Raw genomic sequence first — 14,318 nt, forward strand, 5'->3', positions numbered from 1 at the left:
CAGATTCATTTAAAACAAAAGACCAGTTTATATTGATGACGTCATGAATTTATAATCTGATTAATTTGATAGAACATGTTGAAGTGTGTGTGTGTGTGATAAAAAGGTTAATGATGCTGTCAGATCAGCTGTTTCACTAAACACAGAACCAAACAGGTCCATCACAAGACACAGAACCACAGTAATAATAATATTAATAATAGTAATATGACCTCTAACAGTAAAGAACTGAGAAATGTGTTCTGGTCACGAAGCGAACAGAACAGAACAGAGTTCTGTGTTGTTGAAGCTGCTGCAGAGAACTAATGAGGAGACCCGACAGATGTGACCACTGAGTCCAGATGTTGAACCTTCAGGTCAGACTGAATCTGAAGCTGCTGCAGTGACATCAGTCAGACAGCAGGGGGCGCTGACAACACGTGACACACATCTCTGCTTTATTTTGTCTTTCAACTTCCTGTCTGCACTGGAAGTGACAAGGAGTCTTATTGTGAAGTTTGACTTCCTGTTTTGACCTAACATCAGGACAGTGGAGCATCTGTGGTGAGTTCACTGTCTGTGATAACATCAGGACAGTGGAGCATCTGTGGTGAGTTCACTGTCTGTGATAACATCCGAGCATCTGTGGTGAGTTCAGTGTTTGTGATCACAGTCGGACGGTGGAGCATCTGTGCAGTAAATGTGAACCAAATCAAACAACAAAGAAATGAAAGACGACGGCAGTCAAACAGTTTTCAGTGTTTATTTGAGGTAAACGAAGGTTCAGAGCTGTTTCTCAGCTGAACGCGTCAGTTCTCAACGTCTGGAGGATCTTTTGGGAGGCGTAGAATTGAAAAGCCCTTAACTGTCCAAACTGTTGGAAAGAAAAAGTAAAAGTTGACAGAAACACAAAAATTCAGACGAGACACAAACACCAGAGGAATGTTGGCTGTTGAGAATCAAACAAACAGAATTCAGTTCTTTTTGTCTGGAAGAATAAAAAATATCGAACATTAAAAAAAGAAAAGCTGAACACACTGAACAAACACTCAGTTTCTCCGGTCCGATTTAAAAAAAAAACAACGAGACAAAAAAGTATTTTCAGTTCATCGTCTCACTCAAGACAACAACTTCACTTATCAGAATAAAAACACACGTTAATAAAATGAGAACTATCATCGTCCACGCTGCTCTACGAGCCTCGAGCAGGAAGTTCAGCACATCGTTAACAGCATCAGAATAAATCAGAAGTTCTGACAGAACCACACTGAAGAACATTTGTGCTGTTAAACAGTAAATGAACAGAATTTACTGTAGACTCTCGTTTAACGTTCGCCAACTTTCAACTGCGAACTCGTTGGTCACTGAGACTCTGACAGAGCAGCAGGATGACGTATTATTGAAGCTAACTGAAGTTAGCATAGCTCCGGTTCCCTCCACTCAAAGCCTGTTTTTAATGTAGATTATCACAGAAAATAATCTCCATGACAAACACAAGTTTATGATACTTACACGTTTTGTTCAGCAAGATAATTTTCTTATTTCACACGTTTAACTGAAAACCTGCTGACTTCCTGAAGAGGTAACAGGAAGTTCACATATACAAACTTCCACTTGATAAAATGTATCTTTCCCTTTTGATCTAGTGAGGCTAGCTACCCAGCTACTGGTAATGCTAACATAAATCAAATCATGACGGTGTGTCTGATGAATCGACGCTCTGCCGTGTTAAGCTAGCTGCACTTTGAGGCAGACTGTGTGTTTCCAGCTTTAATAATCCGTTCTGGCTCGACGCTGATCTTTGCTAAGATTGCCTCGTCATTATCTCCTGTGGTTAGCTAACACTGTTCAGAGCTGTTAGCTTACGCTACACAGCTGCTGATGCTTACTGTGCTATTAGCCAGCACTGCAGTATTGTTTCAGTGTTGATGTGGCTACATTAGCTACTGATGAAGCATTGATTATTGATCGTATTAGAACAGTCTAACACTGCTGAGAGTTTAATATTTCTTGTTTAGCTCGATGCTAACTGTTACAGTCACAGTTCATATCTGAAGCTAATCTTTGATTGGCTGCTGACTGTTAACTGATTACTTGAGATGATAAACCAGCTGTTTCCTGTCAGACACATTTTAAAGTGACAACACAAATTGCAATCATTGATGCATTGTGGGTAAAGTGTCATTCTGTGCATCTTTGCGGCGTCACCACAGTAACGAGCTGACAAGACACGTTGCAGGCGGCCATTTTCTGTTGTTCACTTCTCTTCCTCCTCCTGTTCCTCTCAGTGACCCTCAACCTTTGCTCTGTCTCTTCCCATTGGTCAAAAATCGTGTCAGTCAATATATCTCTGATTAAACCCCACCCTACTCTCTGTCTTGTCATCTGATTGGCCAGATGTCCCGTCAATAACTGAGGCCAATCTCTGTCTGATAGGTCAAGAGCTGCAGCCCATCAGAATGATGTCACACAGGTCATCTCGTCAGCCAGCTCGTCCTCATCGCGGCCCGTCCGGATTGGCTCCTCGTCGCTGTAGAGCGCGGTGGGGTCAGCGGCGACGTTGCCGAGGAGACCGTGGCTCCCTGTGCCGAGCAGGTCGCTGGCGGCCGACTCCATCTCATCCACCGTCATGTGACACGCGTCGGCGATCTCACGCTTCGCAAACGCCACAAACTTTGGATCCCGGGCGTAAAGACCGAGACCCTCCGAGATGAGAACCTGTGGAGAGAAGGAGGAGGAGTCAGTGACGACCGTCTGATGGTGAGTGACTTATCAATATCAGTAACCGATCAATGTTTCCTCACCGCCTCCACCAGACTGTCGGCCGAGCCTCGTTTCTCTGTGAGCTGAGCGCCGAGCTGCGAGGGAACTCTGAGGGTGGTGTACGCTCTGTAGGGAGGAGGAGCTACAACACAACAAGTCACATGACACCTTCAGACACACAACGAAGAGTCACAGTGATGTCATCACATGTCAAAGTTAACTGCGTTCATCCTTCATACCTGATGTCCCTGCAGGGCCACCGTACCAGGCCGGTCTGGGTGCTGCACCGGTCACACTGACACCTGATGGATGAAACACAGCTGGTGAGTTGATAAACATGTTCAGTGTTCTTCATTACATCACTGGATGTAGTCGGGCATCACTGTTAGCGCCGAGGCTACTGGCAAGCTAATGTGCTAACATGTTAGCATAAAGCTCAGAATGAGTTAACAGGTGTCTGTACGCGTCTGTTAGTTCCTGTTGTTACGTTTAGCTCCAATGATGCTTTGCGTAAATCACAACCGCGATTTGCGGCGCATCCTGTCACTTAACTGAAACTGGAGTTTTCCATGTAAAGCGTCAATTAACAAAAATTATCTCATGAAACTTTCCAAATTAATTTATTTAAAGAGACCCAACGGTTCCATCATGAGCAGCACTTGGCGAAAAAACTGCCTTGAACAGGCTGAAACCTCGAGCAGAACCGGACTCAGTGGTGGAAGGCACTCAGCCAAGACCGGTCAGAATCGGCTATTATTGTTGAGCCCACTCAGCTGGCGCCGGTGCAGAAGTATTATTGACGGTTTCCCTGTGACCTTCACAGAAACCTGCAGGATGACGTTGCCCTGGTAACCTGAGGGTTTGGTCATTACGACCCAGTCAGGTTCTTATGTAATAGAAACGCTGTTCACTGCTCCATTATATAGGACAAACCTTAGATACGTCTTGGCAACGCGATATCAACTAGTCCGGTCTGGCTCAGCTGTTAGCCAGAAAGCTAACGTTGTGCTAGTCAGTAACACTGCATACAGCTGACAGACAGTAATAAATCTAATCTGACAGGATGTCTAATAATCCACCCTGTTAGACAGGAGTTAGTTACTTACTGTCAATTATGGCTGAACTGATGCAAAGTAAGCTAAAGCTAAAGGCTAGCTACCTTAGTAGCTGATAGAAATAACACACGTCAGGTACAGCGCTGTGCTCATCGTACTGTTGGAAACTTTTTAGACATGAATCTTGTTGAAAGTCTAAAATGATTGTGGTTCAGTTGATTAAAACGAGCGCCACTGTTTGTGCCTGAGCCCAGGCCTTTATTAGAGACTACCCCAGGCTGGGTGAATACTCTTATCTGATTGGCTGGAAGGTGTGAAGCACTAACTCTGGAGCTCCAGTCAAACTGCCTGTTCACTGTTTTTAATGAATGCTCTGTGGCCTTCACTCAGAGCTGTGGTGAGTTATGAACTGTAATCTAACTGTCCATCACAAGTAACTGATTACTCATAAAAAAGTTAGTTTTCAGGCTAACAGCTGAGCCGACTACTTCATCTCCTGGTGCTAATGCCGCGTTCCAGTTACATGGGACACCACTCGCCCGAGTTGCAAAGTGGGAAATCTCGCAGCTGTCTCGCGACATTTCACCGAGGCACGTCCCCTTTTGGTCGGAATATCCACTGTCCGACTCGGTCCTCATGAGAGTACATCGAGTTGAGCGAGGATAGACAAACGACGTGACAAACAAAGATGGCTGCGCCCATAATTGATGTATTTTCTTTGTATTTGTACCACGTTGGTCGTTTTAATGTCGATTTTAAATGCTTTTACACACTTGATTACATTGCTGCTTTAATCCGGTCACCAATTGCGCACGGTCTTGCTGTGCCTGCAATACAATGTAAAGTGTTTTCGAGCTGGTTTGCTAAATAGGCTAATGTAGCTAACAATAACAAAACAATGACTAGCTTGCGACTGCCCTGATGGCGTCCATGTTCTTCCGACTTGTCGTGTAGCGATGACAAACGGGAACGCTAAAGGTGCGACAAGCCAGGAAATGACGTCACATTCTCGCGTAAGAGCAACTCGGACGAGTTGTCTCCCATGTAACTGGAACGCGGCATAAGTCGTGTCTACGGGCCGTCCTATTTACTGGAGCACTGAACGTTTCCAGTAGAGAAGAAGCTGATTGGACTGTAATGATTGTTCCAGCTGTTGCCACGGAAACAGAGTTACAGCTTGTGAAACACAAACAAATCTACACAAACGCTCTTCATGTTTATTTACTCTGACAGGTGACGGCCATCTTGGAATTATACATGCATGCTTCTCATTTGGAATCATTAGACTTCCTGTCTGAAGCATAGAGTGCTAAAATGTTAGCATGGAAGCTAAGATCATTTAATTCAACACAGGGAATAGTAATGAGTCAGCACCAACTCTCTTCACCTCTTCCTGCTCCTCCCTTCTTCCCCTCCACTCCTCCTGCTCCTGCTCCTGCTCCTCCTCCTCCTCCCCAGGGTGGGCTGCCTTCTTCCTCCACCAAGATAAGAGGAGCGTAGAGGAGGCGACCGCGGCGAGGACACGGGTTGGCCCAGGACGCTGAGGAGGCTGCCGAGGAGCGACCGGAGGAATGACGGGACTCATAACTGTTGAACATCTGCTGAGGAAGAGGAGGGTGATGTTTACTGTGTGTGTGTGTGTGTGTGTGTGTGTGTGTGTGTGTGTGTGTGTGTGTGTGTGTGTGTGTGTGTTACCTGTGCTCGTGTGCGGCGGGGTGGGGAGGTGGGGTGGTAGGTCCCGGGAATGGGCAGGTCGTCACTGCTGCCTTGTCTCCTCAGACACTGGATGTTAAATGATGGTTTCCGACCTGACGGACGACAACGAAACAAACGCACCCACACAGGTGTCAGTGGTCCTAGACCCACTCCTCCAGGACACATACTGCCACCTGCGAGGTCCGCTACTGTTTACGAGCACGGCCAAGAGTGAACCCATTAAACCAGAACTGGCCCAAGTCTGTGTCAGGTCCAGCCCTTCTACTCTGGTGGGCCGGACCTGACACAGACCTGCTGTGGCTCGGATCTGGTAAACAGTAGCGGACCTCCCAGGTGGCAGTATGTGTTCTGATGTCACGCTGAGTGACAGGTCAGGTGTTTGATTCAGATCTCTCTCCTCACCCTCTCCTCATCCTCTCCTCATCCTCTCCTCACCCTCTCCTCTAATCTCTCCTCTCCTCTAATCAATTTTCAATTTCAAAAGCTTTATTGGCATGACAAGGCAGTGCTTATATTGCCAAAGCATATAACAATAAAATAATATTAATCACAATAATAATAAAAATAAACAGATGATTAATGACAGTCAATCTCTAATCTCTCTTCTCCCTCTCCTCACCCTCTCCACTCTTCTCTCCTCACCCTCTCCTCTAATCTCTCCTCACCCTCTCCTCTCCTCACCCTCTCATCTAATCTCTCCTCTCCCTCTAATCTCACCCACCCTCTTCTCTAATCTCTCCTCTCCCTCTCCTCTCCTCACCCTCTCCTCTAATCTCACCCACCCTCTTCTCTAATCTCTCCTCTCCCTCTCCTCTCCTCACCCTCTCCTCTAATCTCTCCTCACCCTCTCCTCTAATCTCACCCATCCCCTCCTCTCTTCTCTCCTTTAATCTCTCCTCACCCTCTCTTCTCTCCTCACCCTCTAATCTCTCCTCTAATCTCACCCATCCTCTCCTCACCCTCTAATCTCTAATCTCACCCATCCTCTCCTGTAATCTCTCCTCACCCTCTCCTCTAATCTCACCCATCCCCTCTTCTCTCCCTCTCCTCTAATTTCTCCTCTAATCTCACTTATCCTCTCCTCACCCTCTAATCTCGCCTCACCCTCCTCTCTTCTCTCCCTCTCCTCTAATCTCTCCTCACCCTCTAATCTCTCCTCTAATCTCTCCCATCCTCTAATCTCTCCTCTGATCTCTCCCATCCTCTAATCTCTCCTCTAATCTCTCCCATCCTCTCCTCTCCCTCTCTTCTAATCTCTCCTCACCCTCTAATCTCACCTCTAATACCTCATCCTCTCCTCACCCTCTAATCTCTCCTCACCCTCTAATCTCACCCATCCTCTCCTGTAATCTCTCCTCACCCTCTCCTCTAATCTCACCCATCCTCTCCTCACCCTCTCCTCACCCTCTCCTAATCTCACCCATCCTCTCCTCACCCTCCCCTCTAATCTCACCCATCCTCTTCTCACCCTCTCCTAATCTCACCCATCCCTCCTCTAATCTCACCCATCCTCTCCTCTAATCTCTCCTCACCCTCTAATCTCACCCATCCTCTCTAATCTCTCCTCACCCTCTAATCTCTCCTCTAATCTCACCCATCCTCTCCTCACCCTCTCCTCTAATCTCACCCATCCTCTCCTCTAATCTCTCCTCACCCTCTAATCTCACCCATCCTCTCTAATCTCTCCTCTAATCTCACCCATCCTCTCCTCACCCTCTCCTCTAATCTCACCCATCCTCTCCGCACCCTCTCCTCCAATCTCTCCCATCCTCTCCTCTCCCCTCTCTTTTAATCTCTCCTCACCCTCTAATCTCACCCCTCCTCACCTCACCCTCTCATCTAATCTCTCCTCACCCTCTTCTCTCCTCTCCCTCTCCTCTAATCTCTCTGCACCCTCTAATCTCGCCTCACCCTCCTCTCTCTCTCCCTCTCCTCTAATCTCTCCTCATCCTCTAATCTCTCCTCTAATCTCTCCGCACCCTCTCCTCTAATCTCTCCCATCCTCTCCTCTCCCTCTTCTAATCTCTCCTCACCCTCTAATCTCTCCTCTAATCTCACCCCTCCTCCCCTCTAATCTCTCCTCACCCTCTCCTCTAATCTCTCCTCTAATTTCTCCTCACCCTCTCCTCTAATCTCACCCATCCTCTCCTCACCCTCTCCTAATCTCATCCATCCTCTCCTCACCCTCCCCTCTAATCTCACCCATCCTCTCCTCACCCTCTCCTCTAATCTCTCCTCACCCTCTAATCTCACCCATCCTCTCCTCACCCTCTCCTCCAATCTCTCCCATCCTCTCCTCTCCCTCTCTTTTAATCTCTCCTCACCCTCTGATCTCACCCATCCTCTCCTCACCCTCTAATCTCTCCTCTAATCTCACCCCTCCTCACCTCTAATAATCTCCTCTCTTCTCTCCTCATCCTCTAATCTCACCCATCCTCTCCTCACCCTCTCATCTAATCTCTCCTCTCCCTCTTCTCTCCTCTCCCTCTCCTCTAATCTCGCCTCACCCTCCTCTCTTCTCTCCCTTTCCTCTAATCTCTCCGCACCCTCTCCTCACCCTCACCCTCTAATCTCTCCTCACCCTCTCCTCTAATTTCTCCTCACCCTCTCCTCTAATCTCTCCTCACCCTCTAATCTCACCCATCCTCTCCTGTAATCTCTCCTCACCCTCTCCTCTAATCTCACCCATCCTCTCCTCACCCTCTCCTAATCTCACCCATCCTCTCCTCTCCCCTCTAATCTCACCCATCCTCTCTAATCTCTCCTCTAATCTCACCCATCCTCTCCTCACCCTCTCCTCTAATCTCACCCATCCTCTCCGCACCCTCTCCTCCAATCTCTCCCATCCTCTCCTCTCCCTCTCTTTTAATCTCTCCTCACCCTCTAATCTCACCCCTCCTCACCTCACCCTCTCATCTAATCTCTCCTCACCCTCTTCTCTCCTCTCCCTCTCCTCTAATCTCTCTGCACCCTCTAATCTCGCCTCACCCTCCTCTTCTCTCCCTCTCCTCTAATCTCTCCTCATCCTCTAATCTCTCCTCTAATCTCTCCGCACCCTCTCCTCTAATCTCTCCCATCCTCTCCTCTCCCTCTTCTAATCTCTCCTCACCCTCTAATCTCTCCTCTAATCTCACCCCTCCTCCCATCTAATCTCTCCTCACCCTCTCCTCTAATCTCTCCTCTAATTTCTCCTCACCCTCTCCTCTAATCTCACCCATCCTCTCCTCACCCTCTCCTAATCTCATCCATCCTCTCCTCACCCTCCCCTCTAATCTCACCCATCCTCTCCTCACCCTCTCCTCTAATCTCTCCTCACCCTCTAATCTCACCCATCCTCTCCTCACCCTCTCCTCCAATCTCTCCCATCCTCTCCTCTCCCTCTCTTTTAATCTCTCCTCACCCTCTGATCTCACCCATCCTCTCCTCACCCTCTAATCTCTCCTCTAATCTCACCCCTCCTCACCTCTAATATCTCCTCTCTTCTCTCCTCATCCTCTAATCTCACCCATCCTCTCCTCACCCTCTCATCTAATCTCTCCTCTCCCTCTTCTCTCCTCTCCCTCTCCTCTAATCTCGCCTCACCCTCCCTCTTCTCTCCCTTTCCTCTAATCTCTCCGCACCCTCTCCTCACCCTCACCCTCTAATCTCTCCTCACCCTCTCCTCTAATTTCTCCTCACCCTCTCCTCTAATCTCTCCTCACCCTCTAATCTCACCCATCCTCTCCTGTAATCTCTCCCTCACCCTCTCTCTCTAATCTCACCCATCCTCTCCTCACCCTCTCCTAATCTCACCCATCCTCTCCTCTCCCCTCTAATCTCACCCATCCTCTCCTCACCCTCTCCTAATCTCACCCATCCTCTCCTCTCCCTCTCCTCTAATCTCTCCGCACCCTCTCCTCTAATCTCACCCATCCTCTCTAATCTCTCCTCACCCTCTAATCTCTCCTCTAATCTCACCCATCCTCTCCTCACCCTCTCCTCTAATCTCACCCATCCTCTCCTCTAATCTCTCCTCACCCTCTAATCTCACCCATCCTCTCTAATCTCTCCTCTAATCTCACCCATCCTCTCCTCACCCTCTCCTCTAATCTCACCCATCCTCTCCGCACCCTCTCCTCCAATCCTCCCATCCTCTCCTCTCCCTCTCTTTTAATCTCTCCTCACCCTCTAATCTCACCCCTCCTCACCTCACCCTCTCATCTAATCTCTCCTCACCCTCTTCTCTCCTCTCCCTCTCCTCTAATCTCTCTGCACCCTCTAATCTCGCCTCACCCTCCTCTCTTCTCTCCCTCTCCTCTAATCTCTCCTCATCCTCTAATCTCTCCTCTAATCTCTCCGCACCCTCTCCTCTAATCTCTCCCATCCTCTCCTCTCCCTCTTCTAATCTCTCCTCACCCTCTAATCTCTCCTCTAATCTCACCCCTCCTCACCTCTAATACCTCCTCACCCTCTAATCTCTCCTCTAATTTCTCCTCACCCTCTCCTCTAATCTCACCCATCCTCTCCTCACCCTCTCCTAATCTCATCCATCCTCTCCTCACCCTCCCCTCTAATCTCACCCATCCTCTCCTCACCCTCTCCTCTAATCTCTCCTCACCCTCTAATCTCTCCTCTAATCTCACCCATCCTCTCCTCACCTCTTCCTCCAATCTCTCCCATCCTCTCCTCTCCCTCTCTTTTAATCTCTCCTCACCCTCTGATCTCACCCATCCTCTCCTCACCCTCTAATCTCTCCTCTAATCTCACCCCTCCTCACCTCTAATATCTCCTCTCTTCTCTCCTCATCCTCTAATCTCACCCATCCTCTCCTCACCCTCTCATCTAATCTCTCCTCTAATCTCTCCGCACCCTCTCCTCACCCTCACCCTCTAATCTCTCCTCACCCTCTCCTCTAATCTCTCCTCTAATTTCTCCTCACCCTCTCCTCTAATCTCTCCTCACCCTCTAATCTCACCCATCCTTTCCTGTAATCTCTCCTCACCCTCTCCTCACCCTCTCCTAATCTCACCCATCCTCTCCTCTCCCCTCTAATCTCACCCATCCTCTCCTCACCCTCTCCTAATCTCACCCATCCTCTCCTCTCCCTCTCCTCTAATCTCTCCCATCCTCTCCTAATCTCTCTCACCCTCTAATCTCTCCTCTAATCTCACCCCTCCTCACCTCTAATACCTCCTCATCCTCTCCTCACCCTCTAATCTCTCCTCTAATTTCTCCTCACCCTCTCCTCACCCTCTCCTCATCTCTCCTCACCCTCTCATCTCACCCATCCTCTCCTCTCCCCTCTAATCTCACCCATCCTCTCCTCACCCTCTCCTCTAATCTCTCCTCACCCTCTAATCTCTCCTCTAATCTCACCCATCCTCTCCTCACCCTCTCCTCCAATCTCTCCCATCCTCTCCTCTCCCTCTCTTTTAATCTCTCCTCACCCTCTGATCTCACCCATCCTCTCCTCACCCTCTAATCTCTCCTCTAATCTCACCCCTCCTCACCTCTAATATCTCCTCTCTTCTCTCCTCATCCTCTAATCTCACCCATCCTCTCCTCACCCTCTCATCTAATCTCTCCTCTAATCTCTCCGCACCCTCTCCTCACCCTCACCCTCTAATCTCTCCTCACCCTCTCCTCTAATCTCTCCTCTAATTTCTCCTCACCCTCTCCTCTAATCTCTCCTCACCCTCTAATCTCACCCATCCTTTCCTGTAATCTCTCCTCACCCTCTCCTCTAATCTCACCCATCCTCTCCTCACCCTCTCCTAATCTCACCCATCCTCTCCTCTCCCCTCTAATCTCACCCATCCTCTCCTCACCCTCTCCTAATCTCACCCATCCTCTCCTCTCCCTCTCCTCTAATCTCTCCCATCCTCTCCTAATCTCTCCTCACCCTCTAATCTCTCCTCTAATCTCACCCCTCCTCACCTCTAATACCTCCTCATCCTCTCCTCACCCTCTAATCTCTCCTCTAATTTCTCCTCACCCTCTCCTCACCCTCTCCTCATCTCTCCTCACCCTCTCATCTCACCCATCCTCTCCTCTCCCCTCTAATCTCACCCATCCTCTCCTCACCCTCTCCTCTAATCTCTCCTCACCCTCTAATCTCTCCTCTAATCTCACCCATCCTCTCCTCACCCTCTCCTCCAATCTCTCCCATCCTCTCCTCTCCCTCTCTTTTAATCTCTCCTCACCCTCTGATCTCACCCATCCTCTCCTCACCCTCTAATCTCTCCTCTAATCTCACCCCTCCTCACCTCTAATATCTCCTCTCTTCTCTCCTCATCCTCTAATCTCACCCATCCTCTCCTCACCCTCTCATCTAATCTCTCCTCTAATCTCTCCGCACCCTCTCCTCACCCTCACCCTCTAATCTCTCCTCACCCTCTCCTCTAATCTCTCCTCTAATTTCTCCTCACCCTCTCCTCTAATCTCTCCTCACCCTCTAATCTCACCCATCCTTTCCTGTAATCTCTCCTCACCCTCTCCTCTAATCTCACCCATCCTCTCCTCACCCTCTCCTAATCTCACCCATCCTCTCCTCTCCCCTCTAATCTCACCCATCCTCTCCTCACCCTCTCCTAATCTCACCCATCCTCTCCTCTCCCTCTCCTCTAATCTCTCCCATCCTCTCCTAATCTCTCCTCACCCTCTAATCTCTCCTCTAATCTCACCCCTCCTCACCTCTAATACCTCCTCATCCTCTCCTCACCCTCTAATCTCTCCTCTAATTTCTCCTCACCCTCTCCTCACCCTCTCCTCATCTCTCCTCACCCTCTCATCTCACCCATCCTCTCCTCTCCCCTCTAATCTCACCCATCCTCTCCTCACCCTCTCCTAATCTCACCCATCCTCTCCCATCCTCTCCTCTCCCTCTCTTCTAATCTCTCCTCACCCTCTCCTCTAATCTCTCCTCACCTTCTAATCTCTCCTCTAATCTCACCCATCCTCTCCTCTCCCTCTCCTCTAATCTCGTCCATCCTCTCCTCACCCTCTCCCCTAATCTCACCCATCCTCTCCTCACCCTCTCCTCACCTTCTAATCTCTCCTCTAATCTCACCCATCCTCTCCTCTCCCTCTCCTCTAATCTCGTCCATCCTCTCCTCACCCTCTCCCCTAATCTCACCCATCCTCTCCTCTCCCTCTCCTCACCCTCTAATCTCTCCTCTAATCTCACCCATCCTCTCCTCTCCCTCTCCTCACCCTCTTCTCTAATATCACCCTCTCTTCATCACCTCACCACAGACTCACCTGTGGGTGTGGCAGGAAGTAGTCGTCTCCGAGTCGTCCTTCTGCCCTCATTGTAGCTGTTGCCATAGCTACTGTTGTTGTAGGGGGCGTGGCCATCGTAGTGATCTCTGTACAGAGGAGGCTCGTCAAGGTAATGTCTGCAAGGACACACACATGAATACACAGAACAACACACACACACACACGCACACACCTGTCTACCTGTCTGTCTGTGTACCTGTCTCTGGAGGTGATGCTGTCGTTGTCCTCCTCTCTGCTGTAGTAACCCTGCTCTCCGCACGTCTCCATGTCTCCGTTCCTCCAGTATCTGTCCCTTGAATCCCTCCTGCAAAACAAGAGACTGTGATTGGCTGAGAGATCTGTCAATCAACAGACCCCATCGCCTGTTCAAGCCTGAAGATCTTCATCAATCACTTGTCTCGTCTGCTGCGTTAAAATATTTAAACTTTCATCTGTTTGTATTCTCTCTCTCTCTCACACACACACACACACACACACACACACTCTTTCAGCAGGTAGAGTTTCTCAGTTGTCATGGAGACAGTGTAGTTAGCAAACTACACCCTGCTCTGTTTTATGCTAAGCTAACAGTTTGTTAAAACAGTGACTGGTGGTTTATTTTACTCGTCAGTCTGGTTGAATTTGTACATTAAAAGTAAAAACATCATCATGTAATTAAGAGTTATTGTAAACAAACTGACTGTAAACAGCTCAGACGTCATGTGATCTGAGGACTTTAAGGATTTACTTTTTCAAGATTTTTGTAATTTCTATATTTCTAATAACAAAATGTTCTTAAAATAACAGGAAGATAAAACAATGTGAAAAGGAATTAAATATTTTGTTCTTTATATAATAACTGTCTGGTGGATGAGTGAAGAGTGTGAAAACATCATTGTTGATAAACTAAACTGTGTTTCTGAGTAATGTTCTGATTCTGTTAACAACCAGAACAGTTCTGTAACGTGAACATCGTCCCTGGTTGTGTTTTGTTCTCTTCACACTAAATAACATCAGTTTGTAAAAGAGACTTTTCTACAAGTGTTTTCTGGTTAAATGTTACAAATAATTGACTTCATGTTATATTTGACATGTTTCTGCAAAACTTTACTTTTTTGCATTAAAGTGTTTGTAGAATAAAAACATCAGGAGCTTCACACACGACTGTTCAGTGCTCTGCGGGTCGACGGCGTACCTTCCATGTTTGTAGTACGACGGCCTCTTGTGGGCGTGGTCCAGCACGCCGTTCTTCACTGACGAGCGGCGAGGATGGTGATGATTGACAGATGACCTCATGTCTCCGTGGCGAAGATGTTCGTCATGCTCGCTGCCGTTCGGCATCTTGGTGAGAGAGCCGACCCGGTGGATCAGACCTCCGTTAGACACACCGCCGTCCCCGACAACACCGCCAGGACCTGCAGGCAGACGAGACGGGTCGGTCTGAACATCAGCGTCATTTAAACACGTCTGTAGGATGAATCATCTGCATTCAGCTGTGAATACAGCAGCCGTCTGCTCAGACAACATGTTGTATAACAGCTGATCACGTGACGTTTGTGGTCCACA

The 14,318-nt window shown here is 48.4% G+C and overlaps 1 protein-coding gene and 2 long non-coding RNA genes across 5 annotated transcripts in view; 2 read left to right on the forward strand and 1 right to left on the reverse strand.

Moving 5' to 3' along the window:
- Positions 1–726: 726 nt before the first annotated feature.
- Positions 727–14,318, reverse strand: part of cacna1fb (calcium channel, voltage-dependent, L type, alpha 1F subunit) — a 51,817-nt gene continuing 38,225 nt past the window's right edge. For 2 of the 3 annotated variants that reach the window (XM_084367181.1, XM_084367180.1), the window contains 8 exons: positions 13,948–14,167; positions 12,970–13,077; positions 12,753–12,889; positions 5,493–5,605; positions 5,185–5,398; positions 2,982–3,044; positions 2,784–2,884; positions 727–2,697 (listed from right to left, as the gene is read on the reverse strand). In XM_084367181.1, the coding sequence (XP_084223307.1) occupies positions 2,434–2,697; positions 2,784–2,884; positions 2,982–3,044; positions 5,185–5,398; positions 5,493–5,605; positions 12,753–12,889; positions 12,970–13,077; positions 13,948–14,167 (1,220 nt within the window). In that variant the 3' untranslated portion in view covers positions 727–2,433. The remainder of the gene's footprint in view (positions 2,698–2,783; positions 2,885–2,981; positions 3,045–5,184; positions 5,399–5,492; positions 5,606–12,752; positions 12,890–12,969; positions 13,078–13,947; positions 14,168–14,318) is intronic. The other variant, XM_084367182.1, reaches the window with a different exon arrangement.
- LOC311265499 lies at positions 2,605–5,328 on the forward strand. The gene is made up of 3 exons (XR_014623594.1): positions 2,605–2,739; positions 2,997–3,065; positions 5,256–5,328. It is a non-coding gene; the product is annotated as an uncharacterized lncRNA (long non-coding RNA).
- Positions 5,343–13,769, forward strand: LOC311265500. Its single transcript, XR_014623595.1, has 3 exons — positions 5,343–5,413; positions 12,747–12,882; positions 13,015–13,769. It is a non-coding gene; the product is annotated as an uncharacterized lncRNA (long non-coding RNA).

Source organism: Pagrus pagrus (genome assembly GCF_965226575.1).
Source record: "Pagrus pagrus genome assembly, chromosome: 11".
Lineage (NCBI taxonomy): Eukaryota > Metazoa > Chordata > Actinopteri > Spariformes > Sparidae > Pagrus > Pagrus pagrus.